Source organism: Euprymna scolopes, chromosome 40 (assembly GCF_053919585.1).
Source record: "Euprymna scolopes isolate OS-2025 chromosome 40, ASM5391958v1, whole genome shotgun sequence".
NCBI lineage: Eukaryota > Metazoa > Mollusca > Cephalopoda > Sepiida > Sepiolidae > Euprymna > Euprymna scolopes.
The window spans coordinates 14,914,504-14,934,503 of record NC_136521.1 but is presented as its reverse complement, the minus strand read 5'-3'; the positions used below and the strand labels follow the sequence as shown (position 1 = coordinate 14,934,503).

General features: G+C 30.6%; 1 protein-coding gene across 8 annotated transcripts in view; it reads left to right on the top strand.

Moving 5' to 3' along the window:
- LOC145265389 (inter-alpha-trypsin inhibitor heavy chain H4-like) overlaps window positions 1-20,000 on the top strand; it is a 126,324-nt gene that overhangs the window by 72,653 nt on the left and 33,671 nt on the right. For 2 of the 8 annotated variants that reach the window (XM_080121200.1, XM_080121199.1), the window contains exons 13-14: window positions 4,002-4,031; window positions 11,866-11,895. The exons of 2 other annotated variants lie outside the window; for them this stretch is intronic. In XM_080121200.1, the coding sequence (XP_079977326.1) occupies window positions 4,002-4,031; window positions 11,866-11,895 (60 nt within the window). The remainder of the gene's footprint in view (window positions 1-4,001; window positions 4,032-11,865; window positions 11,896-20,000) is intronic. 4 more of the 8 variants (XM_080121205.1, XM_080121202.1, XM_080121203.1 and 1 more) reach the window with 2 other exon arrangements.

Sequence of the window (20,000 nt, the reverse complement as noted above, 5' to 3'; positions counted from 1 at the left end):
GCATGGCCGGGTACAGCTAGTATATATATATTTATATATATATATATATATATATATATATATATATATATATATATATATATATGTTTATATTTTATAAATTTATGAATTTTAAAGTGTATTAACATTTAAAACTATGTAAAAAACGGATTTAATTTTTATATTTTTTAATTACTAGTTTGAAAACTATAAAGGCATTACTCATGTAATCGCCTGCAATCACTGAATCAAATTGCTCTCTTTAATTCACAATAGTCCTAATGTTAATTTAAGGGATCATTAGTTGTTTACTACGAAACACTGTTTTGGGGATTTAAGATTAAAACACTAAATTAGATCATGGCTACCTAAATTGTTTTTCACTGGATTATTATTGATTGGACACTAATTAACCAGATTATGAAATAAAAATTGAAAAAAGAAATCATTATTTCGACATTTGAAAGTGGTGCTCACTTTTTAATTACAACGTTCTGATAAATCACTCACCCATTTTGTAACCAATAAAAACGCGGGCATATCAAAATCATAGAAAGTAAAAATAATATGAGCCTCTACCGCATTTGTAAGTCAGAAATATATTTGTTTCTCAAAGAAAAAAAATAAAATGAATATGACTTTTTTTTATTGTTTTTATGAAAATAAAGTTTCGAGTTTTTTTATTTATTTTTTTTTTTTACTTATTTAGTTAAAAGTCAGTTTGTGGCTGTTATTTTTTTGTTTTTTTTTAATAATTTGTTTTTATGAAAGGTTAGTTTGTGGTTGTTTCTTTACAATAATTTATCTGTTTTTTATGAATGGTGAGGTTTTTGTTTTTTGGGGTTTTATTTTCAAAACTTGAAAAAAAAAATTTTTTTTTTAAATATTATAAATTTCACTAGCATGCTGGAGAAATGTTTAATAATTTGGTATTTTTTAGATTAGGTCTACCGCCACAATTTTCTTTAAAATGGCGACTTTTATAAGTTTTCGACTCTGCTGAATACGAAAATCGCATTGAAATTTTGCAGAAATAAGTAGTTATCAAGATATAAAAAGTTGTATTATGCATTGTATTCTTGGGGGAGGCATCTTTTTACGTGCGTGCCCACACCATAAACAAAGGCACGCGCGTAAAAAAGATGGCCGCTAAAGAATACAATGCATGATACAACTTTTTATATCTTGATAACTACTTATTTCTACAAAGTTTCAATGCGATTTTCGTATTCAGCATAGTCGAAAACCATTACAAGTCGTCATGTAAAAGAAAATTGTGGCGGTGGACCTAATCTGAAAATTTACCAATGATTTCCCATCCTGTACGCCTCCCGATACATTGCTTCGTCAACATGAGACCATTTTATATCTCCCGAAGATACTTCCGTATTTAGAAAAAAAAAATGGTTGACCGATTTACAAGAACGTGATAAATAAAAAGTGAGCACCCCTTTCAAATGTTGAAATGATTTTTTTTTTTTCAATTTTTTTTTCATAATCTGGTTAGTGTTCAATCAATAATAATCCAGTGAAAAAATTTTAAAAAAACAATTAGTATAGAAATTCGCATGGGGGTGATGGTTGTATAACTCCGCCACGTAAGTAAATGAATAAAAAATGTTACGTGCGCATCCGTTAGCCTTTACTAAGGGAGGGGGACTAAGGGAACGACCATTAAATAATTCTGCAGGTCACCATGGAACTCAACGCTCAAGGAGTACCAAAAATAGTTTTCATAATATGAAGAAATTTTTTTCGAAAAGCGGGTGATCACTTTTCCATGTAAATTTAACTTAAAATGAACACCCACTTTCTGGCCACCTGAGGAAGGGGCATTTATTTTCGTGTTTATTGGCTTAAATGATTTTTGGTAAGTCAAAATGCGAGTGCATATTTAACAGTCTTCCTTTATGCTCATGCGTAGCATAAACAAAGGCTACGTCTGAAATGGAAAATAGTCCCAGAGTTCAGATGTTATTACCATGCAAAGAAATCAAACAAAAAACTTTTTTAGCCAGGAAACACACAGAAAAATAAAATAAAAAAGATAGCATGCCTTTTTTTCTATCGAATTCATTTGCTGTTTTTATTGAAAACTATTTATTCCCGGATTTTTTATATAATTTTTCATTAAGGGCCGTGCGTCTCGCGTTCGTATATAACCGTTTCCGTCGCAAAAAAAAAAGTTTTTATGATATGAAAAAATTACTTTTTCGAAAAGTGGGCGATCACTTTTCCGTATAAATTTAACTTAAAATGAGCACCCACTTTCTAGCCACCTGAGAGAGGAGGATTTTTCCCCATGTTTATTGGCTAAACAGCTTTCGTTTATGCTTACGCATAGCGTAAACAAAGGCTACGGCTGTGAAATGGAAAATAGTCCCAGAGTTCAGGGGTTATTACCATGCAAAAGAAATCAAACAAAAACTTTTTAGCCAAGAAACACTCAGAAAAATACCCCTCTCTCAGTTGGTCAGAAAGTGGGTGCTCATTCGAAGTTAAATTTACATTGAAAAGTGATCACCCACTTTTCGAAAAGTAATTTCATGAATATCATGAAAACTTTCTTTTTGCTACGGAAACGATTTGCAGATTCGTTTTTAGCACACCGAAATCTACAATAAAATATTTCGTTATATACGAACGTGAAACGGGCCTTAAAGTAAAATAATACCGGATTTTTTTTAGCAGATTTGCCGTTTAGTTGTACAAATATCCTCAAACCAAGTAATCACTAAAAGGGATTCTTAAAAGTCGTCACCTGTATCGAGCAAAAGTTTAAAATCACCGATTATATGCCAGCCTACGTCACGGTAACATATATTGAGTGAGTTCCTAACAGTATTTTGTATAGTTTTTTAGTTTAAACTCATTTTCCCAAAATTTCTCCAAACTTAACATGTTCGATACAGTCTGCCGCCATTTGTATTTTTCAAATATACCGATAAACATTGAATGTTTTGAACCAATTATACATTATACATTACATAAAAACACTAAAAGCTTATCCAGTTAGGTAGAACATTTACTTTTCTTGCGTTTGGTAACATTTATTTGTTATATATTTATTTTTTGACAACTTCTTTGTATCTGTGTTTAGTAATATAAACCCTTTTCATTTAATGTAACGTTTAGTCGGCTTGAAAAACAGTGTTTATCGGTGTATTTGAAAGCTACAAATGGTGACGGACACTGTTGATTACGTTAAGTTAGAGAAAGTGAGTTAAAACTAAATAACTATGCAAAATACTGTCAGACACTCGCCGATTATGCCAGTCTATGTCATGGTAACATATATTCGGTGAGTTTCTGACACTGTTTTGTATAGTTTTTAGTTTTAAACTTACTTTCCCAAACTTAACGTAATCAACAGAGTCCGCGACCATTTCTGTTTTTCGAACCGATTAAACATTTTACATTACATAAAAACACTAAACAATTATCCAGTTAGGTAGAAACGTAACTTACCTTACCTTTGCTTTCATTTATTTGTTTTTGGACAACTTTTTGAATCTGTGTATAGTAACCACCCCCTCACCCAAATATTAATTACTAACTCACATTTTTGTATACAGAAAACAACAATAAAAAAAAACATTTAGCGTTTCAACATTTTTGCTACGTTCGGCTTCATCCACTGATTGTTGATCGAGCCCAAACCATGATTGACAGAAACTCTCGAGGATCCAGATCAAATTCTGCAAGAGTACCATTTTTTTTTTTTTTTCATTTTCCCCTTCTTTTTCACTTTGGAGTGGATTGCTGTACTAAGAATATAAGAAACGTGCATTTTCTCTTATTAGATGTTTGTTTTTAAAAAAATAATTATTAGATCAGGGTTAATGTTTCGAATGAAGCAGATTTAATTTTTTCCATCATATTTTCCCTTTTGGCAATGGTTTCAACCATTTGTTTGATTAAAAATTCGATAATATGCGTAAACACTTTGTTAAGTGGTCTTATGATTTTGACCAGGACTGTATATAAATATTTGAAATTAAAATTACTTGTTTCTATTTCAGGTCCAGATGTTTATTCTTCGATTGATTATGGTAAATAGAAATTTATTTAGTTCCTGTATTATTCTTTCATTCGAAAGTATCGTGTTACTAACTATGTACTTACGGTAGTATTAAAGTGTAAGTGTTTATTATTCATTGGCATGTTCAATTTTTATTACTCTTTTATTGGGCTTGTCGGGGACGCTGACCTGGCTGTAGTCACTCTCTCTTTCTGTTAGTGTTTTTTTCTTTTCCTTTAGGGTAGGGTAGGGTAGGGTGTGTGTGTGTGTGTGTGTGTGTGTATGTATGTGTGTGTGCGTGCGTGTGTGTGCGTGTGTGTGCGTGTGTGTGTTTGCTTTTATTGGTTTGAGAATGTGTATACTGTTTTATAGTATTATGAGGTTATTTACTTCCTAGGAAGGTGACTGCGATCCGACAAGCGGCCCCGACAAGCCCAATAAAAGAGTAATAAAAATTGAACATGCCAATGAATAATAAACACTTACGAGCCTCCACCCCTTGGAAACACTTCAAATGAACTACGAAAATTGCCATTTTTTACATCTCCAACACATTTGAAAATAATTTCTGACGAGGACGCTTCACAGAACGTCTGAAACGCTCGAAAAAACGATTTCAATGACTTAAAAACATTATTACAATGATCGAAACATAATTCTCAATGAAAAACCAAGACACGGAATAATAAAATAATGTTAAAAAATACACATTGTTGGTGACTACTCCCTTATTTAAATATACATCTTTCTTTTGTTGGAATTACTTAACCCATTATATATATATATATATATATATATATATATATATATATATATATATATATATATATATATAATTTATTATATACAATCTCTCACATGCTGAAAATCCTATTATAAGTTGCTCGTTTTGTTAGCATTGCTGGATGGCATCGTCCTTTCGAGTTAAAAACTCCTACTTGTGAGACATCAGCTTGGGGTTATTAGCTGGTTGGATGACCGCGTCCCTTGTCGAGACGAAGTAGGTTCATTTCACAGTCGGATTTCGGCGCGGTTTACTTGATCTGTGTTGGTTTATAGAAATTATTGTGTGCGGGACGTTTGCTCAGTTGGTAGAGTGCTTGCCTCGCATGTAAAAGGCTCGAGTTTCGAATCCTGAGTTCGGATGTGTCTAATTGATGACCCCAAATGAAGGCGAAATTTGAGTCTTGGACTTCCAGATCGTTGACTGTCATGGCTCTTGTGAGCTGCGACGTTGTTTGGCTGTGGAATTTGTTATACAATCTATGACATTCTGAAACTCCTAATATATAAATTTCGTATATTTTTAATAAATAAGAATGTAAATGTGAAGGACTAATAATATTAAGGGTTAATTATTTAAATGGATTAATCCTAATCTTATGAATACAACCCTGAAAAATTAATAAAGTATCCATGTAAAGAAAAAAATTGTATAACAGAAACAGGTTTGCAAGATTAACAATGATTAGATAACTAGATGGAATACCTTGATCATATTTTAGTTCGTATTAAGGGAGGTGGTATTTTATCAACAATGCTAGGGAGCCATCACAGTTTTTTTTAATCACTTAAACAGTGTTTCAAGGTAAACAAATGATGATACCTAGATTAATTAAATGACTTGTTAATTCATGAGAGAGCAAGTTGATGCAGTAATTGCAGGTGATTAATTGCCATAGTGACCTAATAGTTTTCTAACGAATACCTTAAAAATATAAAAGTTAAATAAGTTCTTTTTTTACATAGTTTAAAAATTCAAAACTTCCAAAACATATATATATGTATGCGTGTATATATATGCATATGTATGCATGTATATATATGTATGTATATGTATGAATATATATATATGTATGTGTATATATATGTGTGTATATATATGTATGTGTATATATGTGTGCATATATATGTATATATACATGTATGTGTATATATATACATGTGTATATATATGTATATATATATATATATGTATATATGTATGGGTACATATGTATGTATATATATACGTATGTATATATGAACTCTTTTTCTGGGTCAACGGCCAACTAGCACCGACTATATTTGTGTGTGTGTATATGTGTATTGGGGTGGAGAGGGCTCCCGTAAGCCGTGGTTAAGGCAACCTTTCTAGTAGAAGGAAATCTCTGATTTAAAAAAACATAAAGCGGAAGACCATTACCCGCATTAAGCTGGTCTGCAGTTTAATTTGTTGCTGGCTATCTTGCTCTTCCTTGTTGCTGGATCTCAACATTTTGGACCGAGAGAGAGACTTAGCTGTCGTACAAAGCTAAGACTCTGTAACATCATCTTTGTATAGATACTCCCTCAGTATTTGGGCTCATGGATTTTAACTGTCTGAGGGAGTGGCACTCGTCCGACAAGATGTTGCAATCATCATCATGTATATATATGTATGCATGTATATATATGCACGTATATATATGTATGCATGCATACATATGTATACATGCATATTTTTGTATGCACGTATATATATATGTATGTATATATACATGTATATATGTATATGTATGTATATATACATGTATATATGTATTTGTATGTATATATATATATGTATATATGTATATGCATGTATATATGTATGTATGCATGTATATATATGTATGTATTTATATATATGTATGTATACATATGTATGCATATATACGTATGTATATATGTCTGTATGTATATGTATGTATGAATGTATATATATATATGTATGAGTGTATATATGTATACATATGCATGTATTTATATGTATGTATATATATGTATGTATATGTATGTATATATGTATGTATATATATGTATATATATATGCATATGTATATATATATGTATGTATGTGTTTATATATGTGTATGTATATATATCCTTCAGGGAGACTACCGCCCTCCTCACCAAACAAGTCTGGTGGGGGAATCAGTTTAGTCGCCGGTGATCCGACCATGAGGCAGGTAGTACTGGGTTACATTGTACCAGTAGTATATGACATGACTTTACACACAGACACCTGAAGGGTTAAAAACAAGACCTTCCAAAGGGCGAATGAACTCTTTTTCTGGGTCAACGGCCAACTAGCACCGTGTATATTTGTGTGTGTATATGTGTATTGGGTTGGAGAGGGCTCCCGTAAGCCGTGGTGAAGGCAACCTTTCTAGGAGAAGCAAATCTCTGATTTAAAAAAAACATAAAGCGGGAGACCAGTACCATAAATAAAAAAAACATAAAATAAAAAAACCATAAAGCGGGAGACCAGTACCCGCATTAAGCTGGTCTGCAGTTTCACTTGTTGCTGACTATCTTGCTCTTGCTTGTTGCTGGATCTCATTATTTTGAACCGAGAGGAAGATTTAGCTGTCGTACAAAGCTAAATCTCTGTAACATCATCTTTGTATAGATACTCCCTCAGGCATTTGTCAATAAAAAATAATCCCATTGCAATGGAAAAGTTTTGACGCGTGTAGGCTTGAAATGCTGGAAGCATGTAATAATTGATCTGCCATCATTATATGTATCCGTGTGTGTATGTACGTATATGTGTACGTATGTTTATATATGTACATGTATATATATATATATATCAATGTGTAGATGTATGTATATATGTTTATGTGTGTTTGTATGTATATATATGTTAGTGTGTGTATGTATGTATATGTATGTGTATATATGCATATGTGTATGTTTGTGTATAAATGCATAGATATGTATGTATATGTAGTTAAATGTATGTGTCTGTATATGTGAATATATGTGTACGCATTTGTATGTGTATATGTATTTATATGTATGTTTTTATTTGTATATGTGCGCATATATATGTATGTATTTGTGTATGTATGCATGTGTGTATGTACATGTATTTTGTATCGGGTATGTATTTATATATGTATATATGTGTGTATGTTTATGGATATATGTGTGTGTTTATGTGTGTGTGTGTGCGCGTGTACGTATATATATTTATGTATAGCAATGACCGTCTTCGGTGTCATGTCTGCTTAAGTGTGTGAATTCGCTGTAACACTAAAAAAAGTCATATCAGGGCTCATGGAGTGTAAGTGTTTGAGGGAGTGGCACTCGTCTGACAAGACGTTTCAATCATCATGTGTGTATATGCATGGTGTCATTTGTGTTTTTGTGTGTTCTTGCACATGTATGTTTGCGTGCATCTCTATGTATGCATGCTTGTATGTGTACGTGTATATGTTTATTTCGATCGAAGCATGTAATAATTGATCTGCCATCATTCTATATATCTATATGTGTATGTATGTATGTATATCTATTTGTATACATATTATGTATGTATGTGTGTATATATTTTTATTTATTTACTGTGTATATATGTTTATGTGTGTATGTACATGTATATGTATATATGCATATATATGTATGCGTATAAGTGCATATGTATGTATGTGTAGGTATATGTAGGTAACTTTATGTGTATGTATGCATATGTGCATACATGTCTACGTATATGTATGTGAATATGTATGTATATGTGTATGCATTTGTATATGTTTGTATATATGTGTATGTATATGTGTGTGCATGTGTGTATATTTGTTTTTGTGTTTGTATGTATGTGTTATATGTATTGTGTATGTATGTATGGATGTGTGCATGTGTGTATGTTTATGGGTATGCATGTGTATGTATGTGTGTATATGTATATATATATGTATGTATGCGAAGGATGTCATGTCTGCTTGAGCGTGTGAATTCGGTGGCAGGACTAAAGAAAGGTCATCTTCGGGCTCATGGACTTTCAGAGACTGAGGGAGTGGCACTCGTCTGACAAGACGTTGCAATGATCATATATGCATGTATATATATGTATGTTTATGTATGTATATGCATGTTCAGTTATATATATGTATGTAAATATGTATACATGTATTATGTATATATATGTATGTATATATGTATATATATTTATATTTATGAACATATATGTGTGTATATTTATGTGTATATGTGTATGCATATAAATGTGTGTATATATGTATGTACATGTATAAATATATGTATGCATACGTATAAATATATGTATGTATATGTATAAATATATGCATGTATATGTATGTATGTGTATATATATATGTATATATATGTATATGTATATGCGTGTCAGGCCATGTCATATACTACTGGTACCATGTAACCCAGTACTACCTGCGTCATGGTCAGGTCACCGGCGACTAACCTGGTTCCCCTACCAGACTTGTTTGGTGAGGAGAGATGCTAGTCTCCCTGAAGGATTAAAAACAAGACCTTCCAAAGGGCGAATGAACCCGTTTTCGAGGTCAACGGTCAACTAGCACCGTGTGTGTATGTATGTTTGTATTGGGGTGAAGAGGGCTCCCGTAAGCCATAGTTAAGGCAACCTTTCTAGGAAAAACAAATCTCTGATTTAAAAAACCATAAAGCGGGAGACCAGTACCCGCATTAAGCTGATCTGCAGTTTAACTTGTTGCTGGCTATCTTGCTCTTGCTTGTTGCTGGATCTCAACGTTTTGAACCGAGAGAGTAACTTAGCTGCCGTACAAAGCTAAGACTCTGTAACATCATCTGTGTATAGATAATTTCTCAGGCATTTGTCTATAAAAATGGTCCTGTGGCGACAGAAAAGTTGTGACGTGTGGAGGCTTGAAATGGAGGAAGCATGTAATAATTGATCTCAATGAGCGTCTTCAGTGTTATGACTGCTTGAGCGTGTGAATTCAATAGGACTATAAAACAAATATAAAGTCATTTTTGGGCTCCTGAACCTTAAGTTTCTGAGGGAGTGGCACTCGTCTGACAAGACGTTGCAATCATCATATGTATGTATATATAAATGTATGTTAATGTATATATATGTGTGCATGTATACATATATATATGTGTATGTATATATAGATGCGTATGTATGTATATATATGTATGAATATTTATATGTATATAAGTATGTATATATGTATGTATATATATGTAAATATATATGTACTAGCATGGATACCCAGTGTTGTCAGGGTCGACATGAAGTTCGGTTTGGCCACTCCTGCTATACTAAAAATATTGAACAGTTTTTCATGATTATGTGCCAACTCCATCATTATCCCAACAAAAATTTCAAAAATAAACGAACGAATGAAAACACGAAAATGCCCCCCCCCGAAAAAAGCAGAAATACGTGGCAAACTCTCCACCAGATATTTCAGCAGGAGGGTTACGAAGCTATTCCCCGGATATTGAGCACCTTTTTATGACTATATTCCAGTTTAAGCGAATTTCTTCTATGCTCCTTCAGTTTAGAAAGATGTGTTATTACGGTTTGTTGCAACGAAAACAAACTGTAAATAATTCAGTATCAAAAATACTCAAATAGAATTTGTGTTAATCTAAATAGACGTTTTTATGTTATAAAAATGATGAGTTATGATTATTGTGTTATTAAAAGAAAAAAAAAATAGTCGTTACGATGTCAAAAAAAATGTGAAGAAACAAAACTGGTAAAAAAACGTAAATGAAAGTTCTTTTTATTTTGGTTTTAAATCGTAGTTGAATTGGATTGGTTGTTCGTTTTAAAATAAAAATCCACTGGACCAAAACATTAATTGCAAAATCACGGAAATGGTTTTATTTGAACCGATTCCAAAAATAATGTTTTCAAGTTTGTGTTAATTACTTTTAGTTTGATTATCCGCCGAAAAAGAAAACAAAAATCGATGTTAGTAAAAATAAATTAAATTAAATATGTTATAAATATAAATCAAATTTAAATAAAAACCTTAAAGAGAAAACTTAAAAAATTATCTCACTATCGAAAAAACTAACACAACGCTATTTAATGAATTGATTTCCCTTAATGTAATATGCAAATGACGGCATTTCTTAATCGTCTGTTTTACAAGAATCATACTATATATACGAATGAATGACGCATTGAAAAAATGGACCTTTTGTATATATTAATCAAATTGTGAACAAACAAATAAACAAACAGGTATACGAATTTATATCTATAGATATATATTATGTATATATGAAGGCATATATGTAAATACGTATGTGTGTATAGATATATATGTATATATATGTATATATATATATGTATAGATATATATGTATATATGTATTTATATATGTATGTATAGATATATATATGCATACATATATGTATGTATATATATGTATGTATAGATATGTATATATAGATATATATGTATATATATATATGTATAGATATATATGCATATATATGTATAGATATTTATGTAAAGATATATATGCATATATATATGTGTAGATATATATGTATATATGTGTGTATATATATGTATAAATATATATATATATGTATAGATATATATGTATATATTTATGTAAAGATAGATATGTATATATTTATGTAAAGATATATATATGTACATATACGTATAGATATGTATATATATATGTATAGATATATATGTTTATATATATATGTGTGTGCATTTATCGATATATATGTATATAAATATGTATGTATAAATGTATATATGTGTATATGTATATATATGTACATATATGTATGTATGAAAAGATATGTATGTGTGTATGTATCTATACGTTTGTATGTATATATATATATATATATATATATATATATATATATATATATATGGAGAGAGAGGGAGAGAGAGATAAAGAGATGACTTTTGGAGTGTACAAAGAGGTTTTATAACCTTTAAATACCTAAATTTATTGTGTCAACGATTTCAGACTTACCTAGGTTAGTAGAATATTAATTTTGTTTAATTGTTATCAGTTATTCTGTTGTACAGATAAAAACATTTAAAATTACTTTTTTTTAATTTCAGTGGAATATAATATTATTGACGAAGGACATGGTAAATAGAACATAAATTTATTCCTTTTAATATTTTTTAATTCGTAAGTATCGTGTTACTACTTATGTCGTTATGTTATTCATAAAATACAGATATTATTCGTAAAATGTTTTTAATAAAAGTTTAAATTTTATCAGACTGAATTTGCCCGTCAAAGATGTCTTAACAGAACTTCCACAAAACTAAATTTGCCATTTAATTAACTCTGTTATTAACAAGCTCTATATACATGCTAAATATTTTTAAATGTCTGTAGACACATGATATTGGATCCTTTAAATATTATTAAAATCTTTTATTTTATATATATGTATATATATACATGTATGTATGTAAATATATGTATGTATATATGTATATATAGATTATATATATGTATGTATGTATGTATATATATGTATGTATATATATGTATGTATATATATATGTATATATATGTATGTATATATATGTATGTATATATATGTATGTATATATATGTATGTGTATATATGTATATATGTATGTATATGTATATATATATATGTATATATATATGTGCGTATATATATGCATATATATTTGTATATATATGTATACATATATGTATATATATGTATACATATATGCATACATATATGTATATATATGTATATATATATATGTATATATGTGTATGTATATATATCTATGTATATATGTATATATATGTATATATATGTATATATGTATATATATGTATATATATGTATGTATATATATATGTATGTATATATATGTATGTATATATGTATATATATATGTTTGTATATATGTATATATATGTTTATATATCTATATATATGTATATGTATATGTATATATATATATATATATATATATATATATATATATATAATTTAAATAGTCTTAGTAATATTATTACTAGTGAAAAATTAGGACTGAAGTTAGACAAAAAACGAAATTTCCATGTACGTTAGTGTTTGGTTATTGTAGCCTTAAAGACTTGCATTACCTTTAAGTAAAGCTATATCTAAAGCGTTTAAATTAATATTAATCAAATAAATAATTTCCACCAGAAAAGAAAATTCTATATCAATATAAATCTATTTTGTATGGTAAAAAAATCACACTCCGTAAAGGAGAACTTACATAACATTAATTCTAGAATAAAGTCAAAATCTACAGCGACGTATGATTTTTGTACGTTATATCCTAAAATTCAACATGGAGACCTTATAAAAGAATTAAACAATACTAATACTGTGGATCTTGCTTTTGAAAGTGGTAAAGGTAAATATATAAACTTTTTAACCTCTAAATCTTTCTTATGTAAAAATATAAACAGCAAAACGGGTGTTTCTAAATGTATTTTCAAAATATTTACAAGTTATCTCATAAGAAAAAAGTTATTTGCAAATAAGAAGCAAAATATTACTCCAAACTATAGAATTAGATCCTGCAAATCTGTATTCATATAGACTTTAGTGCCAACACACACACACACACACACACACACACACACACACATATATATATATATACGACCAGAACTCAATAACAGACTGGAGCTCGGATCTTCATTCATTATATAACTCTACACACGGCTCCCACCCAACAGTTACCATTACAACCATAACCCATTAGAACAGATACACCACTGCACACATTTCACAGCCCGCCTCACATTCCAAACAGGACATTACCACAACCTCCTCCCATATAAATAATATAAAAAAATAATAATAAATAAATAAATAACAATAACAATAACATACTAAAAGAAACTTAATAAATAAAACAGCAGTATATATTTAAAAAATAATAAAAATAAGTAATAATAATAATAATTAATTAATATTAAAAGTTACTGAAGTAATACAAACCAAGCAAAAGCAAAAGTTAATACAAACCAACTAAAATTGAAAGTTAGCTAAAGTAATACAAACCAATTATGAAAATAAATAAATAAATAAATAAATATAAAAATCTACTACCACTCATATATATATATAACTCTACGCACGGCTCCCACCTAACACTTACCATTACAACCATAACCCATTAGAACAGATACACCACTGCACACATCTCACAGCCCGCCTCACATTCCAAACAGGACATTACCACAACCTCCTCCCATATAAATAATAAAAAATAAATAAAATAACAATAATATACTAAAAGAAACTTAATAAATAAAACAGCAGTATATATTTAATTTAAAAAAAATTAATTAAAATTAAAAGTTACTGAAGTAATACAAACCAACTAAAATCAAAAGTTAATACAAACCAGCTAAAATTAAAAGTTAGCCGAAGTAATACAAACCAATTAGAATAAAAAAAATAAATAAATATAAAAATCTACTACCACTCATGAATATAAATAAATTAATGACTCCCAAAGAATGTCACCCCTATTCCCCTTCCCTTCCCCTCACCTATCTTCCTACCCCCAGCAACACTAACCTAAACACCTAGCTGCCAACCCCGATCTCTCCTCCTCTTTCACAGCCCGCCCCTACAGTAGCCGACCGGACGCAGCCCAGCAGCGACTTAAGTGACCCAGAAAAGCAGAGACACCCACACATCAGCAGAAAATATTAAAATAAATAAATAATAATGATGATAAAGACAACATACAGAAAACAATAAAAAAAAGCTCACGCTAAAACAAGTTATAAACAAAAACATAAATAAATAAATAAAATAAAAATAAAAACAAATAAAAATAGCAAATTTATAAACATGTTAATTACCTAATCACACCATACATAAATCCCCTACTCACATTTGCCCCGAGGCCTCACAACCTCCGGCCCTCCATCCAGCATGCTTTGAATCGACCTGTTACGCACACCATTTGAAAAGGGAAAATTTTTCCGAAATTAATAATGGAATACGTCGCATGAATTACAAGTAAGACATTTTACCATACAACTGAATAAATATATATATATAAAAAAAATTAAAATATATGTATATATATATATGTACTTATTGATTTGTAAATCGCCACTTGTTCTCGTCTCTTCTTACCAACAGCGACTATAATTCATTCCTCGCATTGTGACAGCCTTCTAAATCTCTTTTACATATATATATATATATATATATATATATATATATATATATATATATATATATTAGCAACCTTTTTTCCTCCAAAATATATGTCAGCACAAATATAAAATACTATATCTAAAACATATAATTTTCATGGTTTGAAGTGATTTTTTTGATTACTTTATATGTATAAATTATAACGAGGAGTTTGAAAAAAATAAACGTCTTATATATACAAAAACTTAGAATTAAAATTTAAACTGAAACACAAGTACATTTCTGGGATTATATATAACTAGCGGGGGGTACCCGGCGTTGCCCGGATGTTTGAAGATGTGTGTGGTTTTGGGTAAATCAAAACTCCCAGAGGGAAAGCTAAAATAAAAAATGTTTTGGTAGGTGAGTATGAGGATCGAACCCGAACCCTTGAGGCGAAGTTGGAAATTAAAGTGTGAAAAAAAATCGACGTTAACCATTGGCCCACGGCGAGATACTAACGGAAATACGTTTGCATTTATTTAATTACTTAGATTTGGCAGGTGCACGTTTTAATGACTTTGACTGCGGGATAGTATTTCCTTTACTGCGGGAACGTTTTTTTTATTTTTATTTTCCCAAGATATTGTTGGGGTCCAAATTTAATACAATAAGGAAAATATTTCCACATTGATCAAATCTGATTGCTTTCGGACATTTTCGGCGATAGCCGAAAAATACCTCCAGAATTAGTGTCGCTCTTATTATAGGAAAAAGCCTAATCCACATGCGGCGAGCGACAAATGTTGAATATTTATTTTCCCGAAGTCGAGCAAATTAAATAGGCAGGCTAGCTCCGTTATTAACTCGGAGATATTATGATTTATATGTGATATAAAAAGTTTTGAGAAGTTGCGAGCCGACCGACCGCTTCTCTGAAAAAAAGCCTTTCTTGGACATACATAAAAAGCGAACATACATGCACACATTTTCGCTTTTATATATATATATATTGATAACTAGCGGGGTTACCCGGCGTTGCCTAGGTGTTTGGAGGTGTGTGTTGGTGGGGGGTAGATTAAAACAACCCTGTTAAAAAAAAACGTTGGCCGGTTGTTTGGAGGTGTAAATGAAAAAAAATAGTTTTAGTATAAATGTAGGCTTGAACGTTTGACGCGGAGGTGGAAAGGAAATGGAAAATTAAACCTTGCGACCTAACCATCTCCACCACGAGAACAGATGAATTGATAAGTTTGTTAAGTTGACGTTTATAAACCGAAATTAGCAGGTGCGACAACGTCAAGTTGCATAAGCCAGTTTCTGTTTTCCCCGCTATGCGGCGATCAAACAATAAAAAAACACATACAAAAAAACTAACGTAAGGCAAACGAACGATGAAAACAGACAAACGAACACGTGAAAATGGCTTGAATAAGCCTGTTTCGATATTAAAATTTAGAAAATCGGTGGGAACCCGGGTGTTTTTGGGTGTCGCTAAGAATGAAGTAAAAAAAGCAGAAAAAAGAACGTTACGTGAAAAATGGCTTAAATAACACTGGTTCAATATTTAAATTTAAAAAATCGGAAAAAAAAACATCTCACACCACGATTCGAACCCAAAACGTTTCGATAATGAACCAAGGCCTCAACCAACTGAGCTAACGCAACGTACATGAAAGTTGTTTAGTGTTTCAACTATTTAAAGTAAATCAGGTCACGACGTCATCTGACGCATGCGTAGAATCGGTCATTGTCACGAGAGGACCGTTTTTGTTGACCCCCCCTGTCGAAAATTATCGATTTCGGGGTGAAAAAGTTAACGCTTTTGGCCAATTTTTCGATATTTTTCGAGCAAAGGATGGAGCTTCGATGTGATACCGAGTTTGTGAATTTTCGTCGCGCCTGTCGAAAGTTTTTAGCAGACATCCAAACATACACACATGCATGCATGCATACATACATACATACATTTTCGCTTTTATATATATAGATTAAGTAAGGCATTATTGTTTATAAAATATTTAGTAAAAGAAACTCTTTCCCCTTTGAAATTGATCGTATGCTGCATAAAGATAGAATTAAATTGTGAACATGGAGAAGACACAAACTACATTTCTGGATACAAAAATTCAGGAAGGAATTTTTGTTTATACAATATTTAGTAAAAAAATATTTCCCTTTTAAAATAGTTCGTATGACGTATAATTGGTATACCTGACCTGTATTTATGTTTCATGGAACAACTGTGTCAGAGTTTCTGAGAATACCTTGCCTTAATAGATTTCATACCTCTGGTTTCTAGCTTAGTAATGAGAATGATAAAATAAGGTAAGGATCAAACTAAAATATTTAAACAGTTAAAAAGCATTTGTGCGTTATCCTGATGCTTTTGAATCGTATACAATTAACAAGAATATATTAATAAAGAAAATCAAAAACTCTATAAGTAATGTATAAAATGTATTATATAATATAAATGAATTTTTAAAATTGTGTGTATATATATAATATATATATATATATATTCGCTCTGACGAACTGCAAGCACTTGTACCTCCTCTACGTAAATACGACCGACATTCGACAAGCAGCAAAATCTCACCCCTTCACAGTAAAGATCCCTAGATGTCAGAGAGCCTTCTACTCAAGTACTTTCTTCCCCAGAACCACTAGGTCTTGGAATTCCCTTCCAAGTTCCTGCTTCCCCAACTCTACTGGCATGCAGAAGTTCAAGTGTAACGTGAATCGACATCTTGCTGCCCAACTCCCCACTCTGTAGCTTATGTCCCTAATAGTAGCCTTCTACATCAAAGTGGCAATGTGCCTTGTTTGGGGTGAAAATGTAATAAAAAATATATATACACGCATTTAACTTTTATATTTCTAATAAATAAGAATGTAAATATTAAGTACTAATAATGGTAACAGTGATAAGTAGTAATTATATCGTAAGTTATGTGGCATTGCCTATGTACTTATATACATATATATATGTGTGTATATATAGATATATCTATTTCTATTATATCTATAAAAGTGAACGTGTCTGTCTGACTGTCTGTCTGTCTGTGTGTCTGTCTGTCTGTGTACATTTCCCTACGCAATAACTCTGTCAATTTTTAGTCTATAGACTCGAAATTTGAAATACCGGGTACTGAGATTTGGGAAAATCGAGTTGACGGGTCTCAGCCAGAAATTTGGCTGTTAAGGGGTCAAATTTCAACAATTTGACCTTTAAGAACTCTACCAAACTCCTCCGACAATTTTGGGTCTAGACACTTGAAATTTTAGATATAGGTTCCTTGAACCTGGATCTAACTTAATAAAGTGATTTGAGCCCGAAACTATAAATTTTAAGGGGCCATAATAGGGGTCAAAGTTTTAAAAAATTAACAATTTTTTTGTTTTTTTTTTTGCTTTTTTTGCACAGCATACACCTCCAAACACCCGAGCAACGCCGGGCACCCCTGCTAGTATATATATATATATATATATATAATGCATACCAAAATACTAATCCTAATACCTCTAACCTATCCAGTCGCACCAGGAGAAAGAAAAATATTTGGTTTAATCCTTCATTTAGCATAAATGTCAAATGCCTTCCTTTCCCCTTAAATATTTTTAAAACTTTTTTTTTTAAGTTATTTATCTATTTACTTATATGTATGTATGTGTGTGGGGGTGTTTGTTGTGTATATATATATATATATATATATATGTATATATATATATATATATATATATATATATATATATATAAATATATATATATATATATATATATATATATATATATGGGGGTGTTTGTGTGTGGGGTGCAATTGTATGTATTCATATATGTGTGTATATGTATGTATATAGATGTCTATGTATTTATTTTATATTTTTTCTTATTTCCTTTGGTGTACTTAAATAACTCTTGCTGATAATTTTATTCTTAAATAATAACTCGTCAATTTCAGTTGACCTCTTTTTTGCTTAATATTTTGCGCCTTTAAGTCATCTTGTCTGGGTCATTTTGACATTGGTTTTTCTATTTTAAATTTATTCCAATCACCATTCAACATTTTTTTCTTCTTCACTCATTTTTTTCATCTTTTTAACTCATTTTTCTTAATTCAGCCTTGCTTCAACAGTCGAGTTGTAAATTTCTTCCATTTCTATTTTTACGCTCATTTTATTTTTCTTTTAATAATATTCCCTTTTCCTTGTACCTATTTGTGAATTATTCCACGGATTTCTGCGCTTTGGATTACTTTGGACCATCTTCCCATTATGCATTCCCTTGAATTTTACCTGTGCGAATGGAAATTTAACTAACTTTCTTGGAGTCTGCATCTTTGTCATTGGATTTTTTACCCTTCACCAAACTATCCATTCACGTGAAATCACTTTTTTATTCAGCGTATTCCCTCTGCTTCACGTTTTGTTATCAAGTAAGATCTATGTCTTACTTGTAGTTTAATCAAATACTTTTGAAAGCCAAATTCGGTCCCGCATTTTGCTAACTGCTACTCTCTGATGAGAAAGAAAGTATTTCTTCGAAACTCCGCGGATTAAGGACTATCCACTTATTTAGCGTTTCCTTTTTAAAATTAAATATATTTTTAACGCTTTTCAAGCGTTTTTTTTAACATGTTTTATTAACTACTTGTTTTTATTAAAAGCTCTATCTCCTATTTGGTTTTATCGAGCTTTTATATCTGGTTGAGATTATTTTATAAATATTAATTATTTCATATTATAATTTACTTTAGTTTTGACATATATATAACTCTCTCTCTCTCTCTCTCTATATATATATATATATATATATATGTATATATATATATATATATATATATATATATATATATATATAAGTGAACGTGTCTGTGTGTCTGTGTGTCTGCGTACATTCCCTACGCTATAACTCTGTCAATTTTTAGTCTACAGACTCGAAATTTGATATACAGTGTACTGAGATTTTGGAACATCGATGTGATCGGTTTTTGACGAAGAATTTTGCGATTAAGGGGTAAAAGTTCAACGATTTTACCTTTGAGAACTCTACCAAACTCCTCCGACAATTTTGGGTCT